Source organism: Nyctibius grandis, chromosome 4 (assembly GCF_013368605.1).
Source record: "Nyctibius grandis isolate bNycGra1 chromosome 4, bNycGra1.pri, whole genome shotgun sequence".
Lineage (NCBI taxonomy): Eukaryota > Metazoa > Chordata > Aves > Nyctibiiformes > Nyctibiidae > Nyctibius > Nyctibius grandis.
In genome coordinates, this window is record NC_090661.1 from 4,264,568 (window position 1) to 4,280,072 (window position 15,505).

Here is a 15,505-nt window from a genome sequence, read left to right on the forward strand (position 1 = left end):
ATTCGGGGCTTTTGCCTCGCATGAGACTCCAGAGTGCCAAGTGAGGGTGAGCCCTTTTCCACTGGAGCTGGATAGCAGTCACAAATTGCTTTTATGTGGGCCACCAGCCAGTCATTGTGTGGGAAGCACCCTGAATTTCTATCAACACTGTTTTAATCATTTCAGCTATAGACCTGCATTTGGCATTTCATTTTCTTCTTGAATTTCCCCAGATTTTTTTCCTTTTTGGGCTGTTTTTCCTTCAAAATCAACTAGTTCCTCACATTCCCGTCATTCTGCCATGTAACATTTACACAGTATCATCTGTGATACTGATGTTAACAGAATCATTAATGCTTTTTTTGTCTTTCAGTTGTATTTGTTTAGTGAATTCCTTGTGTGTGTGGTGCTGTACATCCCTGTAGGATCTTATCATAGTACTTTATTTTCTGAATGTAGGAGGTTTGCTTTTGAAAGCCTCTGTTAGTACCTCTTTATTTCATCATGCCTGGTTTTAAGTACTGAAATAGGATATTTTCCTGTTTCTATAATGTTTTGATTCTTAAGCGTTCTTGACTGTAAAATCATATGTAAAATAATCATATGTAAATCTATGTAAAATCATAGATTTTTGGTAGTACACTTCCTGCAATCTTTTTTTTCTGCATTTTATATTACCGTATGTTTTTTTTCCCCTCATTCTTTTTCTATATCAATATAGCATGAAAAAGCCCTTGCTTCTTACAGCCTTTAGCCAGGCATTACAATGGGTGCAGCAAGGTAGCCCATCTGTCCAAGGCAGCGAGGTCCAGGTCACTCCACCTGTGTTCCAGATACATACCTCAAGCATTAGTACTCTGCTGGGGAGTCATCCATCAGTCTAGGCATGGGAGCTGTATATCTTAATTAGATAGCTAAAATCCATGGCTTTGTCCCAGGGAAGAGGTGGTAGTGATTTTAAAGGGCGCTCCTTGAATCTGAACCGGCTCTGCAATGAGGATGAGATTAGGAAGTCAGCAAGGACTACTATGTAGCACCAAGAATGAGGGCATGGATGAGGAACTTGCTACCCAGAAGTAAATCTTAATCTTGTGGTCACTCTGTCCTAAAGGAGGGTTTGAGCAAAGATGAGGGACCTGGGAAAAGAAGCAGAGCAGGACTGAAAGAGCTGCTTTGAGTTTCTACAACTGCAGATCTTGAGATGAGATATTGCTTGTCTTTACTCACTAACCTAAGTAATCCTCCTTATTAGGAGGGGAGAAATCTACCCACAACTGTGGAAAACTGGAAATGTTCTTGGAAAGATGAAGACGTGTTAAGTGCAGGTGGTAGAAATGGATTGATGCTTTTGTGTGATGTTCTTGAAAAGGTGAACTTTGGCTCTCTGACAAAGTCCCAAATCACTTCAATAAAAGAGCCATGTTGAAAACTTGAAAGGGTTGTTGAGCACTGAGGAAGGAAATGAGTAGAGAATGAGTGTCGTATCATATTGAACTGTGGATAAGTGAACCTTTGAACTGCACCCTGCTACAAGCTTTAAGGTCTGAACATTACACGAAATGGATTCTTTGGTATCTGGGTTTGGAAGTCGATAGTATACTTATAGTAGACTGTATATTTTTGTATAGTATATCTCAAAGTATAATGAGGTTGATAAAAGTTTTGAGTATGTCAGTGTTTGTAATTGTTGAAATCACAGGTAATGCCAGTAACTGCTTTTTTTTTTTTCCCTGATATAACAGTAAAAATATTCTCTTCTATTTATAGACAAAGTACCTTGAGAGAAATCCATGCTGGAGGTTTTCTGGCAGCTTCCCTTGTGCTTTTTTATTACTTTGAGAAGGATGGGAAACGCAGGTCGGGTGCTGGGAGCTCAGCCTCCAGAATGCCACACAGCCCTCACTTGTGTATTTTTTGGGGGGCAGGCAGGAGCTGGCAGGGAAGCTGGATCTTTCATGTTCTTTTGATGTCTCCAGACTTCATAGAAGAAAGGTAGTCACATGAGAGCAACTGTGGGGCTTGGCGTCTGTCTGCTTTCTTACCTATAAAGTGAAAGCAGTGTTTGGTTGCAAAGTTTTGGGAATTAATAAATTAATGTTGGCAAAATGTTCAAACATGGAGACCCTATTGTATCACTTAGTGATTACCATAATTAAAGCAAAAATTGTTCAGTGGTATTATCCAAAAGTCTTCTGTGTAACCACACATGAAACACGTGATATTTCCTAAAATGTTGTTCCTTGAAGCCTCTCGAGGTGTCTAAACTTAGGCTCCTGCATAGCAGTGCTTTGGTCTGGGGGGCCGGCATCTCTCTGCATCTTCTGAATATGACAGCAGAGTTTTGGTGGTAGCTTGGTGGGAAACTCGGTGTGAAGCTACTGCAAGATCTCTGTTATGATGTTGAGGTACAGGGGAAAAAATGCCTAACTCATCCAACCCTTCTGGAGTTCACTTTGTTGGGTAGGGTTTGAGTCCAGTCTGTATACAGCAGCTGCAGTCACTAACACTCAGACCTGTTGTGCAGAAGATCCTACCTGGTCAAAATTAATTTTATACCATGCAATTTAGTACCGTTGTGCCATCTCTCTGAAAGGCAGGATTTGCCCCACAGTCAGCACCCAGACTTGCCTGTCATTTCTGACACGCGGAGGATGTCACGAGTGAACACGTTTTGGATTCCAGCTGGGGTTTCCAGTTACAGTTTTATATTTGACTGCTTTTGTGACTGGAAACTTTTGCCAGCTGTCAACTTCAGAGCAAGTGGCAATCTGCCTTCTCAAGCAAATGCAGCCTCTGTGTTTATTTTCGGTTTCGTGTTTGTTATGCTTATTGTAGGCTAAAAATCCTGGCATAACATCCTTGACCCTTTAGTAAGAAACGTAGTGATCGCCTTTCGTGGTTAGAGTATTGACTAACTCGCTTCATGCAAGTGCAAATAACAAAGTCCTGACCCACGTAACACTCGATCAATTTAGGACCTTAGTAACCGAGGAGGTTTCATATTATGGTTTCCACGTAATGAGCAAAGGGACTTTTTATGTGATACAAAGACTGAGTGCAATAAAGGGTGGCAGGAGATGAAAGTAAATGATATTACAATGCATTTTCTTTTTGTGTCTCTTTTGTTTTTTTGTTTGCTCTTGAACAGATTGAAAACATAGATGCGTGCCTGAGTTTCTTGGCTGCCAAGGGGATTAACATACAGGGGCTGTCAGCAGACGGTGAGTCAATGGGTTGTTTTACATTTAATTTTAAATGAGAAACCTGAATTACTGCTTGTGATTGTAACCGGTACAAGGAGTGTAATGGAAGATTAATATGGTTAATTTGACAGTCTTTACTCCTTTTTTCCCATCTCAGTATGAAAGGTAGGTAAAATAGATATCTAATCTCCACACAGCTGAGTTGCAAAAATAATCAATGAGACCAAATTAGAATTCAGTCACTTCTTTGTTTCTTTCTGTTAAAAACCAGAAATTTCTCATCAAAGTTTTATAATTAGCACATTGATCAGAGTGTAGATTTTACAGATATTTGAAGTGAACTGCTGGTGGTTGTTTGCCTTTTGAGAAAGAAATTTACTTCCTCATTCTTTAATTATTCTCTTACCTGAAGAAATGTCCTGCTTTCTTTTCTTTTTAAAGAAAGATTATTTTAGTTTGTTTTGAAATGCACAAAACAATAAAATCCAAATGTTTTGAACCAAAACAAAAAAGACATTTTGACCTCTAATTAATCACTCTGCTTTTGAAGAGCACCAGAATTTTTCTGAAACCCAAACATGACTCAGTGTACTATATTCCTTTATGCCAGTGCATGATATCTGTCAGGATGTATGGTAACTTTTGGCTCAGAAGCTGTTTAACTGCTGTCTTATTAAAAGATCAAACAGATTTCTGTCATCCTCAGCACCAGCTTTCACTTACAGTTTCATTTAAATACTCTGGAAAAACAGTTGGGTTCAGTAGCTGCTCAGGCAGACTTTGAATATATGATATGTCCTTCAGTGCTTCACAGCACAAATAATTGGATGTGTGGCATCAGGTGAGACTTCAAGTTATATTTGGTGACTAAGTCTCTTTGCACACTTAGCTTTGAGGAGGAGGTTATGTCATCAAATCACACGTATACTTTTAGTTGTGTGTGAATAGCTTAATTACCTGTATGTTTAAAGCCATGTTTTCTTCCTCTAAAGGAATCCTATAGCTCAAAGAAGGCAAGAATGGATGTGTGGGTGTTGTGGGCTGACCCCGGCCGGCAGCTAGGCACCACGCGGCTGCTCGCTTACACCTAGCAGGATGGGGGAGAGAATAGGAAGAGCAAAAGTGAGAAAACACATGGGTAAAGTTAAAGATAGTCTAATGAGTGAGGGAAAGAGGAAGAAAAATAACCAGAACAAGCGATGCAAAGGCAATCACTCACCACCTCCCACCAGCAGACAGATGCCCAGCCCGTTTCTGAGTGATGGCTGCCTCCCCAACACCCTCCCACCACCCGCCTCAGGTTTTATTGCTGAACGTGACGTTGTATGGCATGGCACATCCCTTTGGTCAGTTGGGGTCAGCTGTCCCCGTTGTGTCCCCTGCCAGCTTCTTGCCCACCCCCAGCCTGCACACCGGGGGAAGGCAGTGTGGGGAAAAGAGAAAGCCTTGACACTGTGCGAGTATTGCTCAGCAACAGCCACGACACTGTTTTAGTCACAAATCAAAACCCAGCACCATGCGCTTTCTGATCACGATTTGAAGTCTTAGCTGAAACACACTTTCCCTTGTTGATGGTAAATGGTGTTTATGAAATGTATTCCACTGTGAATGAACTTCATGGTGAAACCATCATGTACGCTAGTTTTATATATGTACATATTTAAAAAATATTACAAAAATATAAAAACTTTTATAAAATTACTATAAAATTAAAGCTATTGTTTTTAACAAACTGTTATTAAAAATTACTATTTAAAATTACATTTTGACAATTTGGAAAATAGCTTAAAGAAGTCCTCAAAAGGAAGACCCCTACCTCATCCTAGTCTATGACCTCTTACAAGCCAGTTCAAAGTGTGTATTTGAAATGTAATTTCTGTAAGTTTGAGGTGATTTGTAAGTGTGGAAAGCAAAGTAGCAGATGTTTAGTACATATTACTTGAACCTGAATATGCCACAACTAGTAGGAGAAGAGGGGGCTGAACATTAGCTGTCGTTTTCTGTGGCATATCCTTAAGCTGGGTTAGAACATCAATAATAAATCCTTTCCTCCAAAGAGAAGCTTTAAAATGGTCAGCCCAAATACTGCCTGCGTTATATGCCTCGATAGCTCAGTTAGAAGGATTCTCATGTCAAGAAAAGAAAGTGAGCTAAAACTTCTAACAGCAGAAAGTCTGTTTACCAGGAAATGGTTAAAAAGAAAATGCAACCAAGTCCTTAGTAAAAGCCAATTTTGACCTTGATGTGATATGTAAATATTATATAATAAATTTCACATTATTTACCTGTCTTAATACAGTGTAAAATCTAATAAAAATAGCAGATTAGTTGATGAGAAAACTGTCTCGTTGTGCAAAGTTGACGGCGTAGTGTTGTTCACGCTGGGGCAGGGACAGCATGATTAATGTTCATTGCTCTTCTACCAAATCACAATTCAGTCTCAGCAGGATATAGGTTATCCCATGGCTTCGCTGATTTTGTATTTCTTCCTTTCTTTTGTACTGTCTAGGAATTAACGTATTAAATCATACAGAAGAGACCAGTAATGTTTGCTGCCAACATGTGAATGAGAACATTTACTGGCTCCACCACTAATGTTGAAGGAAAAGAGTGAAAGCTAGAGAGGAAGAGGAAAGGAACATTTTTTATAAAATGAAGTTAAAAAGACTTGAATTCAACAATAAATTCAGTTTCTGTTCTTAGTGACTCCTTAACTGTGCTGAGGAAAGAGGGGGAAACTGAACAAGAGAGAATAGAATCACTTAAAATGAAGAGTGCCATAACCAAACAAGCCAGTGTTTTTACGTGAGTTCCCAGGACCTGCTAGGTTAACTGCAAATAACTTTATTTACTTCGCTGGCAAATCCTTTTCTAGGAGAAAGTAGAAGATCGTGATTGCTTCCAAATGGAAATCAACATTGAAGTCTTTCCTGGGTTGCCCGAGAACACGTATTTTTCAGTAGTGCAGTTTTAGTGTGGCTAACCAGTGTAGTCCATGTAAACCAGTTCTGTTTTTTCTAGTGCCACGTGCTTTACAGGATCAGACACAATAGAAGCTTTACAGAAGCAGATGCAAACAAGCTTGACTAAATAACAGTGACAGACCATTTTTCTTCTTCTTCATTGGTTTACTTTGATCTGTATTCTGTATGTAGTGAGTAATTTATGATTTGCAGAAATTTCATTCACAAGTGTTAGAGGAATCACATAACAACATTTCTCTAGTAATCTATCCAGCAGACTTTTCTTTACCTTTTCTTTGTCCTGAACTGATTTTTTTTTTTAAATTTCCACTGAGTGTACTGTATTTTTGTGAAGACAGAGAAGGATGATTGGCAAGCTACAGTGGTGGAAATTCCAGCTGTAGGTGAAACAAGCAGCAAGGGAGATACTCCAGGACAGAAATTTCCAAAGGGTAGATTTGTGGGGATTCTCTGAAAACCAAATTCCAGTTTCCTCTCAAATATCTAGAGCACTTGTTTCAAATATATAAGACGAGTCATTTTTCGCTCCAAATTTAAAATGAGTGGGTGACATGCCCATCTTTATCTAAGTTAATATGCACATTTAAGCTGACGCATGTACTGGAGGGGACTTAAAGCAGAAAGCAGTAGAGGCTGCACTGATGGCAGAGCACAGTGAGGTTGAAGTACTCTCTGCAATACTCTTTTTGTACAAAGTGCAGGGGCAAACTGCCAGGCGAATTACCTCAGCCTATCTTGAAGATAAGAGAAACAGAACTACCTCTGAAAGTCCTGTTTGAAATATTTTGCTTAAAATCCAGAGGGAAAGAAACTGCTGCTTTTGAAACTTGTTAAAGGTGTTTTTCTTTTGATTATTATTTTTTTGGTCACCTTAGAAAAATGTCAAAAGCAGGTTTCCCTTCTGATAAATACAGCAGAAGACACACATACCTATAGAGAGCAGCAGGTTTTAGGTGGGTTATTGTTATAATGACCTCTCACTCCACATTGAAATCAAGTCCTTGTTTCCAATTGCGTGTAGCTTTCCTAAGTTTAAACAGGCAGAGCCATGGTAATTTCTGTTATCTTCTGGCCCGTATTTGTGCAGTTAAGCTTCCAAGTGCCTCTGGCTCTGTTTAGTTATGCTTTGGCCTGTGATTAAGTGCTACTTTCCTTACAATTCCCATGAGTAATTTGAGTTCTTTACTGAAGATAAGGAGATCCTTTTTACTGTGCTTTCCTGTCTTTTGTGTCTGTTTTACTTTATTGTCTACTTCCATCCGTGTCCTCCCTAGCTCTAAACACAGGAGGATGAGAGAAGGAACCTGCCTGATGCAGATGCTGATGGCAGTGGGAGAAGGCTGGGTTTGTGGCATAGCACTGCATGGGAGCAGGAGTGGACTGGGAAAAGGGGAAGCAGGCAGGACTTGCTGGCACCCCGCTGTCCAGGAAGGGACTAAAATTGGCTAAGGAAACAAAGGAAGACAGAAGATGGCTGCTTGAGGGCCCTGGGCTTGATAATCATTTAAACAAGAGAACAGGGACAGTGATGGGAAAGAGCACTGGTGAAGAGGCTGGACTGCGGGGACATAAAAATGGGTAAGGAAATGAAGTCCAGAAGTAGGAGAGCAAAGGAATATCCTGGGTCTGGGTGATGATCAGGACCGCTTAGGTAAGGTATGGGAATTGCTGAGGAGATGGGCATGGGCCAGAACAAAATTAAGGGAGAAAGTAAGTTAGATTAGCGGCTAGGAAGAAAAGGTAGATTGAGGCACAGGTAGACAAGGAGACCAAAGCTGGAAGCCGGTATAGACGGGAGCAAAATTTTTAAGCCATGAGCCTGAGATTTGCTGGGTAAAGGGCTTGGGGTTAAGAACAGAAGCTTGTTAGACAGCAAAAATAAGCAATGTGCGCAGAAATGCAGCCGGGAGAGGGAATAAAGGATAGGCCAGGGCCCATTACAAAGTCAAAGCAACGTTTCATCCAGAATTGGGATCAGAAATTAAAATTCTGGTTCTTATCTTTGTGCTTGGCCACTGTCTTGCCACATGCCTTTTTCCTTCCCCTCTTGCACTAATCCATGTAGAGGAATTTAAAAGCATAGGGCGACAGTAACTTAGTTCAAGTGGTCTCTATAGTGCAGACAAAAGTTCATCTGTTTGATGTAACTTTTTTAATTCACTTTTTAAATTTAGGAAATTAAACATGCTAAATAGTTGCGGTACATTATTAAAGTTGTCTGCAAGACTGAATCAGCCCTCTTGCCTGTTAATTATGATACAGCTGTTAACTGCACGTTTTGGTATATGTCTTTATATTTGTACTTCTGTTTGTTTTTACATTTTCACATTTGATATTGCATAGAAGAACAGGATGGCTTTTAGGAATTGCAATGTTTTTTCATTCACTGTCAAGCTATCTTTAGGTACCTTGGGTATCCATTCTTTACCTGCTTGTGGTAGAATCAAACTGGTAATTATCTGTTTTCATACAGCTATCTCACCTAATAATCATATTTTCTAGTGCAAAACTTGCATCAGATTTTCTTGGTGGAAACAATTAGTCTGATATTCCAGAAATGACAGAATACTGTGTGATGACTGAGTAGTTTCTCTTCCTCGTGCAAATTTAGGACTGAGAAGTCATTTACAGCGTGCTGTTTTTAAGGCACTGGTTGTTGTATGGGTTTTGGTTTGGGTTTTTTTAGTTAGTTTAGCTTAGAGAAACTGTTTAAAGGAACTATCTTTTTATGCACACTGGCGTTAACACACAGACTATAGCAGAAATGGATGACATCGTGCAGTCACTGCAGGGGAGAAATTAGTTAGTTATTTGTAGTTGGTGCTCGCTGGTAATTAGCTGTAATGCTGATTAGGTGTGTATAAAGCCTGTTGTATCCAAGGAGCTGAGTTCAGGCCGTGTGATGAGGAGTGCAGTGACTGACCCGCTGTACTGTCAGAGAGAAACAAGGACTGGTGGCTGACAGTGACTTCTGAACGTTGCCTTACAGAAATCAGGAATGGGAATCTAAAGGCCATCTTGGGCCTTTTCTTCAGTTTATCTCGATACAAGCAACAGCAACAGCAGCCACAGAAACAGCAACCGCAACACCATCCATCCCAGCAGCCTCCGCCAGTATCCCAGCAAGCAGGGCCTCCGTCCCAGTGCCAGGTTGGGGTGCCGCAGCAGCAGGTGCCAGCTTCGCTCCAGACTCCGTGCCAACAGCCCCCACAAGCTGCGCAGCATCCATTCAAAGCACAACCAGAAATGCAGTCAAGGTGGGGAAATTTCCTTTACTTTGTTTTTTTTTCTTGTTTCTTTTTTTTTTCCTTCTTGTTAAAGATCTTCAAAAGCCAAAGAAACTTCTTTATTAAGTTCTACTCTAGAATAAAGAGTGTGTTGGAAATCAAATGCTGGGTAGCAATTGACTTCACACCTTCAGAAATCAAAACAGATGGGCTTAAATGTTCTCTGTGATGGAAATGTGCAGTTCAATGGGTGTAAAATCTAGACCAGGGAACTACAGTATTTTATAAGGATGTTTTTCTCAGTATTCCTTTTGCTCCTTTCTACTCGCAAAGCACATATATCATTGCCATTACAGAATATATATTTTGGGCATGTGAAAACCAACTTCAGTTCTTGGTTTACAAGAATTTCAGTCCTAAGAAGTGGGAGGTTCTGACAGTGGTTAAAGAAATAGAGCTCATCACAGCTGGTGACAGTCAAAATCAAATCTAGGCTTATTGGTCAAAAATATGCTGCTGACTTACATGAAAAATAATTTTCACAATTGGTGTTTGTTGGTGTTCCTGTATGAGAACACAGATAAGTAGAGGGAGTCTTTGTCCTTTAAATGTCTTTAATCCTAGGGGTGTTCTTTGCAGGTTAGAATAGAAGCAATTTATGAAGGCAGTACCACCATGAGTGCACGTACAGCCTTTTCTTGCCTGACCCTTCCACTGCTAAGAGTGAGGGTTTTAGTGGGGATAAGTGGGCAGGATTAAAGACTGGAGCCAATATTTGCACAATTACTAAAGTATGAAGGCTTTTTTTTTTTTAGTATCTCAAATTAAGTTAAGGCTTATTTGTGTTAAAATAACACATATTAAGGTGAACACTAGCTTGAGTGCTGCTTTATGAGGGATATAAACAGTTTAAATGAGGCCTTCCAAGTGAGACTACTCAGAGCTTATTTGGGTTTTGCTTATGTCTTCCGTCATGAATCATGCTCATTTTGGGTGTAAACAATATTTTCGTATAATTGAAAAACATAGTGTTGTTACAGCATGTATAAACTTGTACAGGAATGAATTACTGTAAAACAAAGATGTATTTGAACATATTTCTGTGACTTTTCTGTCAAAAACATGCAGAGATGCATGCAACCATTTGAATATTGCTGTGATGTTTCAGTCCATCGTGTGGATTGTGCTGGGTTTCAAATAATTTAAAAATATCTAACCTGAAGGGCTTAAATGTCATGTTTTCTTAGTATATACTAAAGTAAATTGCTCAGATTCTGCAGAAAAATACATATAATAAAAGATTGAAAAAGAGTAATAAAGTTGGGGTTTGCACGCAGAATTGCATGTTCATTACTCTATAAAAATTAATTCATTTCAGATTTTAGGAGTTTTGATGTAAAGTTATACTTAGGCAAGAAGCTTTTTTCCTGTGAAATTCATAAAAACTCTTTCCTCCCTAAAACTAGTTACTAAGTTCTTTGTTCAATGTTATCTTCCGCTTTTTCTTTCCTGTCATACAGTGCATCTCCCAGGGACTCATCTCAAAGCAAAATCATCCGATTCACTCTTGGTCAGAAAAAGTCTTCTAGGTTAGCATTTCCTCATCTTCTGCAAAGCATGAATAATCCTTCTGCAGTATTTCTGGATGCATGTTTAGGGTTCCTGTTGAAAATAGTTTGTACCTAGGTGTTTTACAAACAGCTGAAACGTGGAAGTGTTAGATGGATTTTAATTTTTTTCTTTTTTTTTTTTTCAAGGTGTGGAATGCGTTCTGGCCCGCAAGAAAATCATTTGGTTTTCTTGTCCTTATGAGCTTTTGCTTTTGAGAATAAAACATGGTTCTGGGAGTTCTGTCCCCACTGTACCCATCTGTAGTTGTATTTAGATCTGCATTATTGAAGTGACAAGCATCAGGCTAGTGTCTTAGCTAGTAGGGGGAGCAGCACGTGCACCATGTGAGCCCGAACAGCACCGTGTGGGTCTGTCTCATCAGAGCTCCTGCACTCCCCTCTGCTCTGTAGCTGAGCACATCTAGTCTCCCTGAAAATGATTACTAGGTATTTCAGTCTTTTTTTTTTTTTTTCTGAATCCCAGCATGACTTGCATGCCAGCTCGTATGACCATCTCATCTCAGTGATCATAAGGTGTTGTTAAAGTGGTTATTAATCATGTTTACTTTTACTAATATTATATATTAAAATGTAATGTAATGGAATTTTTATATAGTCATACATTGGTAAACTATACCTTTTTTGCTAAGCTTGTGAACTATTACTTGTAATTTTTATTCAGCTTGGCAAGTTCGTATAGATTGTTAGCTCTGCTGTAGAATTTGGATTTATTTCCCCCATCTTATTTCTTTTATGACAACAGTGAAGGTCTGCAGTATAACCCCTGTTAAAATGTCCCATGTTTTCTTTTCATGTTCTCTCTTGACCGTAATTATGGCTTGACAGTTCGTATTTGCCTAGAAAAGGTGCTGAAGAGTAGTAAAGGAGCGTGTTCTCAGAGTTCAGTACCTTGTCTCTAACAGCAAGAAGCTAGAAACGTCTCCCTGAACTGATTTTTTTTTTCCTCTAGATTTCACAGGCACTGCTGTGAAATAGCTTGGCCTAATACCAAAAGCAGGGGCTTAAAATCAGTCAGTTAAACTACAGGGGGGAAAAGAAAAATCTAAGAGAAATGTCTTCTTCAAGAGTGCTTTTAGCATGTATTTTTTTTTTATTCTCACTATGTTGTTGTTGGCAGTGACAATACTGACTTGAATTGAAAACGTGTCACTTCTTGAGTGGTCACATGGTTTGAGTAGCTTTATTTACTTTAAAATGTGACAGATTTGCAAAACGGGTGTGAGCGCGTGTGGGGAGCCTTTTCTTACCCATTGGCACAAGAACATTATCCCTTCCCTCCTGCCAAGCCCTGCTAGAAAACTCCCCTCCCAGTATTGGGGGTCCTAGTAGCCTTCCTGCAGTGGTTGGCCGGTACTCACAATGTTTTACCACTGAGTAGAAACTTTCAGCTCAGGTATTTTGTGCATCTTTCCTACCTGTAAGAAACCTAGCTCGTTTCCTATTAACCAAAACAAACTCTTAATGAACTAACTTGTTTTGGTGACTTCCAAGTTCTGAAGAACAGCAATTGTTACAAAGAGCAGTTGTCCCCACTTTACCTCTGCTTCTTCCTATGTTATCTCCTCTACAGTGGATGAAGCATCTCTGGGGTGTTTTCCTTTACACCTTGCTGCAATGATGAGTATGTACAACTTTCTAGCACCCCTCACTTTTGAAAAAGGCTGGATAAATTGAGGGGCTCGTCTAAAAGGCTTCAGCAAAGTCAACCTCAGAACCATGATGTGCTGTGCCAGATCTGTGGTGGTTTGAGTTTGTAAATTAATTTTTGGTTTTGTATTTGAATGATGCCCTTATGTCTTAACTTCTTTTGACCTTTGAAAGCATGTGCATGCAGCTGCTGACATTTTTGCTCTTTTCCTTCGTATTTCTTTTCATATTTCCTATTTCTTCACTGATCTTGGAGAAGCCAGTTTGTTTAGGAAGCGCTGCCAGACTCCTTCCTGGCTTCTCTTCCTTCCCATAGGCATAACGGTGGTTTGGTTGGTTGCATCCTGGGATGACAACTGGGACTTCTTCATTTTAGCCTATTATTGGCACAAGTTATTTAAGACAATTAGATTTTTGCGTTTTATATAAAAGAAGTTTCAAAGAGATTCTATCCTACAGAAAATACAAAGACAGCAAAGAGTGGTCCCTTTCAGTGCTGCTGTAGATGACATGAACTGGTTCTATCTTTTACTCTTTAATGTGATGTCCTTGCTTTTTAAAACAACTGTTTCACTAACTCTTCAGCATGCATTTTGAGCAACTACCAAATCTTGTAATTTTTAGTATTTCATCTATTTGGAATGTAGAAATATGTGCTTATTAGTGCACAAAATACAGTACAAACATGGAAACTTTATGTATGAACTTTGACTTTGAAGGACTCGAACACATTGTTCTGAGATGTGATGCCGGTGGCTTTCCTAATTCTGTCGGGCTTTGTAGAAAAGTCTTCCCCTTCCCCTTTTGCCTGAAAAGCATGAAAGTAGTATCCCTCCCCGTCCTCTTACTCCAGAATCCTAACTACATTTTTTTCCTAGGTAAACAGCTAAATCTTGTCAATGCAGGCTACGGTAAGGAAATGCTGGAAGAGATTGATCCAGTTTAAAGCAGAGGCTTATACCAGCTCCCTGATAATGTGGTTGCCCTAAGAGGGGGAACTTTGTGTGATTTTTATAGGTTCAAATAGTTAAACCAAGTTAAAGTTTTGCTGGGCTTGGCTGCTAGGCTTTGTAGCTTTCAGAGCAGAGATGTGATGTGCTTCTCTCCAAGGGAAGAGGCAGCCACGTTCTGTCTCATTGTTATTCCAAAATAAGGGTGGCCCTTATGTGTCCAGCATATAATGTGTCCAGCAATCTAGTTTAAGAACAGTAGTGTATCACTTAGTCTTAGCCTTGTACCAGTGGTATTGCTCCACTGAATTTACTTGCAGCTATTTCTGATTTACACGATTTATGGCAAGTGACCGTTAATTTTGGTTCAGAGGGGTTTTTTTCTGATATAAAATAATTTAGACTTTAGCTTCTTTGCCATCTATTTTTCATCTAGGATGATTTTTTGATTTGGTCTTGTAAAAGAACAAAGACCATTATGAGTATATATTTGTGGTATGAATCCTTTTCTTTTCAGCTTATGCATGGTATTCCATAGTTTCTTTCCCAGAGTTCTTTAAAATGTATTTAATCTTATTGTAATTCTTTCATCAGACTTCCAGGCCCCACCACGAGGGTGTCCACTGCAGGCAGTGAGGCCAAAGCTCGTGGTTCTATTAGTGCCAACAATCGACGCAGCCAGAGCTTTAACAATTATGACAAATCTAAGCCTGGACTTCCACCTCCAACACCAACAAGTAGCAATGACAAAGGTAAGCACCTGAGATTTTGGCATCCTCAGATTTTTCTTAATCGTGGCTTTGTTTGGGGGGAATTGAATTTTCTATTAAGCTCCAGAAGTTGTAAGACTATCTCAAAGCTGTATGTTGTAAACATGACATTTACAATCCAAAAACCAGCTGGCTTTTCTTGGAAAAGGTATAGTCCTTATTTACTATAACTGAAGTTGTGACTGTCATGAAGGTACATAACAAAAAATATCTTAAAGAAAAACTGGCACTGGTGAAACATGTTTTTTTCATTTCGCTTTAAATACAGATAAGGGCGGGGGGTGAATTATCAAAAAATAAGACGTTTTGATGAGTAGTTTGACAGGAATGGAAAATGACCACTAAAGATTTCTTTGATGTTTTACATGATAAATAGTACCATTTGCTTTCCTTTACTCCACTATTGTGTAAGGCCCTTTAAGTTACAGAAGTACATGATGTAAATCTAATTTCAAGAATCATATAGTGTAGTTTGAAGGCAGCAACATATTATAGTTCGATAAATGTTGCAGTGAAGCTGTGTATACAGCAGTGGATCAGAAATGCGAAGTACCCTGTTCTGTCTGAAGAGCTGCTTTTTTGAATGACATTTACTGACTTTGTGTCCGTTCACGAAGCTAGAAATCTGACAGCATTCGTTAGCTTGAGTTTGTAGCTCTGAGCTCTATAACGCAGCATTTACCAGCGGAGTTTTGGGGGATGTGACTGGTGAGAACTGAGCAAATCACTCTAGTCTACGGTCAAATTGATGGTGTAGGCTGGCAGCTAATTCTGTATCCTTAGCAAAGTCATTGCACTTAGGAAGATAGATCAGCACTGGATTTCAGTACGATCTTCTTGAGGTGACTTGGCAATCGCACCCTTTGGGCTGAAGTCTCCTTGTTCTATATGCATAACTTCTATTAACAGTAATGAGGATCTTGCTTGAGGGAAAAAAACTGGTCTGCTTCAGCTTGCCTGTGGTTCTCGTGCTTGTTTCTTTTCAGGAAACTCTTTTTCCTTCTCTAGAAACTGTTGTCCTATGACAGCATGTCATTAGATTTTGGAATATTACCCCATCTCGCCATTGCAGCCCACAACCTCATCCTGTGGTGATGGTAATGGAGACATTCTG

General features: G+C 39.5%; 1 protein-coding gene across 1 annotated transcript in view; it reads left to right on the forward strand.

Annotated features, from left to right (window-relative positions):
• The window catches only part of NAV2 (neuron navigator 2), a 171,107-nt gene that overhangs the window by 25,833 nt on the left and 129,769 nt on the right, over nucleotides 1–15,505 (forward strand). Inside the window, exons 4-7 of the mRNA XM_068399984.1 lie at nucleotides 3,128–3,200; nucleotides 9,156–9,423; nucleotides 10,914–10,982; nucleotides 14,216–14,373. Coding sequence (XP_068256085.1) covers nucleotides 3,128–3,200; nucleotides 9,156–9,423; nucleotides 10,914–10,982; nucleotides 14,216–14,373 — 568 coding nt within the window. The remainder of the gene's footprint in view (nucleotides 1–3,127; nucleotides 3,201–9,155; nucleotides 9,424–10,913; nucleotides 10,983–14,215; nucleotides 14,374–15,505) is intronic.